Source organism: Rhincodon typus, chromosome 12 (genome assembly GCF_021869965.1).
Source record: "Rhincodon typus isolate 14 chromosome 12, sRhiTyp1.1, whole genome shotgun sequence".
Classification (NCBI taxonomy): Eukaryota; Metazoa; Chordata; class Chondrichthyes; order Orectolobiformes; family Rhincodontidae; genus Rhincodon; species Rhincodon typus.
Genome location: NC_063343.1, coordinates 19,850,903 through 19,856,898, shown reverse-complemented (window position 1 = coordinate 19,856,898; position 5,996 = coordinate 19,850,903). Strand labels below are relative to the sequence as shown.

At 37.9% G+C, this 5,996-nt stretch overlaps 1 protein-coding gene across 1 annotated transcript; it reads right to left on the bottom strand.

Moving 5' to 3' along the window:
• Positions 1-2,585: 2,585 nt before the first annotated feature.
• Positions 2,586-5,399, bottom strand: LOC109934279 (fatty acid binding protein 6, ileal (gastrotropin)). Its single transcript, XM_020533088.2, has 4 exons — positions 5,286-5,399; positions 3,733-3,908; positions 2,876-2,965; positions 2,586-2,788 (listed from the first exon to the last, which is right to left on the bottom strand). The coding sequence occupies exons 1-4, from the start codon at positions 5,350-5,352 to the stop codon at positions 2,735-2,737; spliced, it is 387 nt and encodes a 128-aa protein (XP_020388677.1). The 5' UTR covers positions 5,353-5,399; the 3' UTR covers positions 2,586-2,734.
• Between the last annotated feature and the right edge of the window lie 597 nt (positions 5,400-5,996).

The window sequence follows — 5,996 nt, the reverse complement described above, 5'->3', positions numbered from 1 at the left end:
TAGTTTCCTCATTTTGCCTTGAATGTGTGATCCCTTTATTTTTAAACTTTGACCCTGGTTCTAAATTCTTCCACAAGATGAAACATGCTCTTGACATTCACTTGGTCAAGTCCCCTCAGGATCTTTTATGTTTCAATTGAGTCACCTCTGATTCCTATGAACTCAAGAGGATAGAGGGCTAGCCTGTCTGGACTTTCGTTATAAGGCATTCTGCTTATTCCAAGCCTTAGTGTAGTAATCCTTCTTTGAACAGCTTCCAATGCATTAACATCCTTCCATAAATACGATGACCAGTATTGTACTCAATACTCCAGAGGCAATGTCACCAATGCCCTGTTTAACTGAATTGTAACCTGCCTACTGTTGCATTCAATTTCCCTCAAATTAAAACATAACATTCTGTTACTTTCATGATTACTTGCTGGATCTGCATATTAACCTTCTGCAATTCATACACTGGGACAACTAGATTCCTTGCATTTGCGAGCTCTGCAATCTCTCACCATCTAGATAATATGTTTTTTTTTTAATTCTTTCTGCCAAAATCCCAGATTGTACTCCATGTGCCAGCTCTTTTCCCACTCACTTAACCTAGCTATGTCCCTTTGTAAACTCCTAATACCCTCTTAACAACTCACTTTCTTAGGGTCATAGAATCCCTACACTGTGGAAACAGGCCATTCGGCCCAACAAGTCCCACACAACCCCTCCGAAGAGCATCCCACCCTGACTCAGTCCCCTACCCCTGCATTTCCCCATGTCTAACCCACCTAACCTAAACATCCCTGGACTCTATGGGCAATTTTAGCATGGCCAATCCATCTAGCCTGCACATCTTTGGACTATGGGAGGAAACCAGAGCTCCCAGAGGGGACCCACGCAGACATGGAGAGAATGTGCAAACTCCACACAGACAGTCGCCAGAGGGTGGAATCGAACCCCGGGCCCTGGCACTGTGAAGCAGCAGTGTCAACCACTGTGCCTCCCTTCCTACCTGTCTTTGTGTTATCACCAATTCGGGTACCATAATTTTGGTCTCTTCATCCAAATCATTTATCTAAATTGCAAAGTGTTGAGGCCCTAGCACCGATCCCTGTGACGCACACTCATGACAACCTCCCAGCCTGCTTCCTGGAAGCTAGTCAATCTTCTAACCATGCTAATATGTTACCCCAAACACCATGAGCTCTTACTTTCTACAATAACCTTTGAAGTGGCACCTGATCAAGTGTAATTTCATATTATCAAAATTAATATTCTGTCATGCAGACTTCCAACAGTGTGGCAATGAATGAATGAAGGAAAGTTGTTATATGCTAATGAATCCTGAAGGGGAGCTATTTTGTACTCTCGTACAATGCTACAAACTACACAAATGCTATTACTGTTGAAGCTTTAAATGTTACATAACTTAAATCTCATAATTAAATGAAAATTGCTTGTTATTTGGAGATGAACTACTTTTTTCCATGCTTTCATATACAAGTAACCCGAGATTTCACAGAATCACAGAATTGTTACATGCTAAATGAGGTAATTTGGCTCATCGTGCCTGCATTGGTTCTATTACTTAGTACCAATATCCTTCCTTTTCCCTATATCCTTGAACTCTATTTCTATCCAAAATTATTCAATGCCTTTGAATGGTTCAATTGAATTTGCCTCCACCATATTTCTAGGCAGTGCATTCCACACCCTAACTACTCGCTGTGTATAGTACTCAGTTAATTTGCATATCACTTTAAATCTGTGGTATGTCCTCTCGTTCTTTTTTCTTTTATGGGTGGAAACAGCTTCTCCTTATCTACTCTATCCAGCCCGTTCATGATTTTAGAAACCTCTATCTAATGTCTTCTTAGCCTTCTCTCCAAGGAGAACAGTCCCAACTTCTTCAATCTCTCCTTGTAACAAAAGTTTCTCTTAATGGAACCATTCTTGTAAATCACTTATGCGCTCTTTCCAATGCATTCACATATTTCCTATAATGTGGTGCCACACTATCCATGATATTCCAGCTAATAAATATCTTATACACTTAAGTTGCAAGTTGTAAATGTAAAAAAATGTTTTTGAGACACCATTTTATGGTGCAATCCAAATATTAATTCATAATATTGACTGGACCCATGTATGCATAATCTTAAACTTTTAACTAAGGACACTTTGAAAAGGTTAAAAGCAATCAGTACAACGTAAGGAAAGGGTTTCAGATGGAGCCATCTAAGATTTTTAGAAAGTGGCCACATGCCCAGGTTGAGGGTAACATAAGGTTATTGCATTTTGAAGCCAGTCAGAGATTTTGAGATTTTTGTCAGAACAGCAACAGCCATTTGCTCCTCTTTTATTTTACACTCCTGTCAACAAAATGTGTGAGCGGAAAACCCACTGGAAATCTTAACTATCACTCGCAGAGGGTTCCTGAAGAGCACTTAGGAGTCCGCCTTACACAATCCAGCAGATAGCATTCAACCAGTTGCAACTGTTCCAAGATGACACCCTTGTGCCAACAGCTTGTGTGTGCAGAACAATGATTAAACTGAGGCATTGGGAAAGAACAGCAGAAAGCACAAACTGCTGAACGGAAATATAATTGGTCATGTGGTATTTAATGAAAGTATTTTGTATCCTGTTGATGGTTTTTATTAACAAAGTGTTATCCCTTTATTACAAAAAGGTTAGTTTAAAATGTATGATACATTTTTAAATTCCAGAGCAGTAACTCAAGTTTACTGTCTTAAGCAATCTTCTTACTAATTCTCTTATAAGTGACACCAGCACATGTAGAGGTCTGTCAAAAAGAAATGAAAAAGAAAATTAGAAAATGATCATTTTTCAGATGGTATATCATTTATTTTTTAATTGAAAAGTCACTCACCTCAACAAGATTTCCTCCTTCAATCTCTGAAGTATGGTGATAGTTTGGAAAGTCACAAACTATCTTATTCCCTTCCATTTTGACTGTAGCCTAAATTACAAAAACACTGGATTCAGCACTGAGCCGAGCATTCGTGATTTTGACATTCAATCTCAACACAAAATGACACCATCTCGGTTTATTTAGATCAATTAAACTGCACGCTCAAGTCATGAGCTACAAAAATGCTGTCTTGAGATGAGAGGTACAGAATGTTGTTTGCTATGGATTTAGAAAAGTGCATTCCAAGGCAGCAATGAAGAAAACAATCCATCTTGTAACAATTCAAGGACAAACTTAAGTTATAAAGCAGCCCTCAAACAATAAATATTAGATCTAAAACCATGCATCTCTTCCCTTCCTGTAGACTGGTGAATTATATTGAGGAGTTGTTTTACTGGTACTGCCCACAACCTCTGATACCTTATCCAAGTGGATGAGCCAAGACGGGGTGGAAGATTATATTCAGTCACAGCGGTACTCAATACAACCTCGTGATAGTCAAGCATGCAGGTTACCAAGAGGAGCTCCCCTTTGGCTGGGGACAAATTTTTAGTTTCTCCCTCCTCCCACCCCATATTTCAGGTCAGCTTATTCATAATAAACCATATATTCATAAATTTATAAGCCATGGATTCAAGCAGAGGGGGGTTAGAAATCCAAACACTTGAGCCCACTTATCCCAGGTGGTTGATGTTGGGTGTGATCATAATTTTTAAAAAGACTGTTTCTCAATGCTTTGCTTGCTCATACTGTCTGAGTGTGCAATTAATGAAACAAGCTCAATGTTATCCATGTATCACATTTTCCAAGCTCACCTTGAATTTCTTGCCATCCATAGTTTCCATCTCTGATTCCTGGTCTATCACAAATGCATTCTTCATGGTTTTACCTCCTGGATAAATTTGGGTCCAGGTAAAATTATTTCCATTTTGAGTCACTTCTGTAATAACCTTGGCATTTCTTCCCTTTTCAATGACATCAGCAGAATACTCTGGGGGTAAAGAACCAACATAACAAGTTTGTGCTGACCTCCAACTTTTCCAAATCTGACCATGTCTTTTCCAATTGCAAAATATTGTTGCTTCTTTGAGTTGTTCAAATACCCAATACTTCTAAGCTGTTGTTCTGTATCTTTATTAAGTTCGTGCCTTCTGTTTTGTAACAAATGAACAAACACTTGACGTAATGTAAGGATCAAGAAAAGAGGGGGTGAATTCTTATTAAGAAAACAATGGATATAGCTTAGATGAGGAATGTCTGGGAGAGGGAAAATATTGCCTCTGATTTCTTCAGGTTTAGCACTCACTCTGTTTTACGCTGTTGAACTGAATTTGGAAACTCAATGCAAATTCGGTACATTTGCAAATGAGTGGAGCAACACAAGATGTCCAAACAATAGATGAATCTTAATTCAGTTAAGTTCAAGATGCTTCACATAAGGTAGCATGATGAGTGACAAACTATCTCTAAGAATGATGGTGGAATGGTTGAAGATGAACCCCTGAAAAAGATCTGGAAGGCTTAATTGACTGAACATCTATAACCAATGCAGAGAAGCAGTCAACACAAACCTAATAAACTGTTGAACCACAGTAGCTGAAACAATAGAAATGCGAGGGAGCTATGATCAAATTGTGCAGAGTTCTTGTCAGACTCCATGTTGGGTACTGGAAACCAGGGAAAGATTCACCTTTTGAAGATACTGCAGATAAAAACCACAAGGCTATTTCCTATAATGTCAGGTCTGAGGAAAGACAGGAAATCTTCAGGCTTTGCATTCAGTGAAGGAGATGTCTAAGACAAGATTTTATCCTGATGACTAATCATGGTAAAACCTCAAGTTTTGTCTGATTCTGAAAATGTAAATACCTAATGCCTTCATTCTGTAGATTTTATTTACAGTCTCTACTGAAATAAAATTATTCTGTTGAATCAAACAATGAACCTGATCTGAGAACACTGGTGAAATGACAGTGATATGTAACAAATTGAGTGATAAATTAATTTTGTCACCTTTCTGCCAGATGAACACCAAACTATATGACAGTGCTTTTCAAAGAAAAATAACACCCCCTAGCAATCTCCGGGTCACACGTTTGCTCCAGTACTAAATTACTGCATCACATATTCATTGTCACATCCAGTAACATTACTGTTAGCATCAAATCATCATTTACATTCTTGCATATACTCCCATTACAAAGCTGCTTTTAAACTCACATCCTAAGACACTTTAAAGAGATGTCTGATTCAACAAACCTATTGGGACATCCTTTGTATATTTAAACTGTTGAACTGACCAACTAGCAATATCATTTATCAAAAAATTATTTGAACCAAACTATTATCATTAAGTAGTATAACTTACTCAGGACATTCATAAACTCTTCATAGTTTTCCTGACTTGCAACTTCATACTTGCCACTGAAAGCCATAATGACCTAGCTGGAATCAAGCACAAAATGAGTTTGAAAATGGGAAGCCAGTGAATATAGCGACAAGACAGTCTGATATTTATACATATGGAACAGTCACACCTTAATGATTTATTAACCAGGTTTTTATATTGCTGTGTGTAGTATTATGAGGCAATGATATGAGTTTTATGTCATAAAATGTATAATGTACAGAAAATGTCATTGACATAGATGTCAATGTTCTCGATGCCGACTGTACTAAACACAAACTACTCTATCTTTGAAAGAAGAAAAAAAAAGAAAATGTTGTAAGTGCACAGCAGGTCCATCCCACTAAAAGATAGGCAGAAAAAGAAACCACTTGGGTATGGTCCTTCATCATAGCCCTGGTGAAGCTGAACACTTAAAACATGAGTCACTCATTCTTTGGAATCAAAGATGATATGTGCTACAGAGGAGACCATTCAACTGAACTTTTTTATGCATTCAAGATTTGCCTGATCTCTTGCCAAAACTGTAGATACCCTTTATAATTTTGGATGATGATCACCAGCAGGAACAATACATTGATATTTAGTTTCCTGATTCAATAAACTATTTCTGCAAGCACCTCAGACTGAGGTAATTGAACTTAGCAGGGAACAAGTGTCAAACCTAGAGCC

Excerpts from the sequence above, each read along its gene's own strand:
- LOC109934279 (XM_020533088.2), bottom strand. The coding sequence starts at position 5,352 with ATGGCTTTCAGTGGCAAGTATGAAGTTGCAAGTCAGGAAAACTATGAA. Across the intron at positions 3,909-5,285 it reads AGAGTTTATGAATGTCCTGA|AGTATTCTGCTGATGTCATT; the intron begins GTAAGTTATACT and ends CTTTACCCCCAG. Across the intron at positions 2,966-3,732 it reads TGGATGGCAAGAAATTCAAG|GCTACAGTCAAAATGGAAGG; the intron begins GTGAGCTTGGAA and ends TTTGTAATTTAG.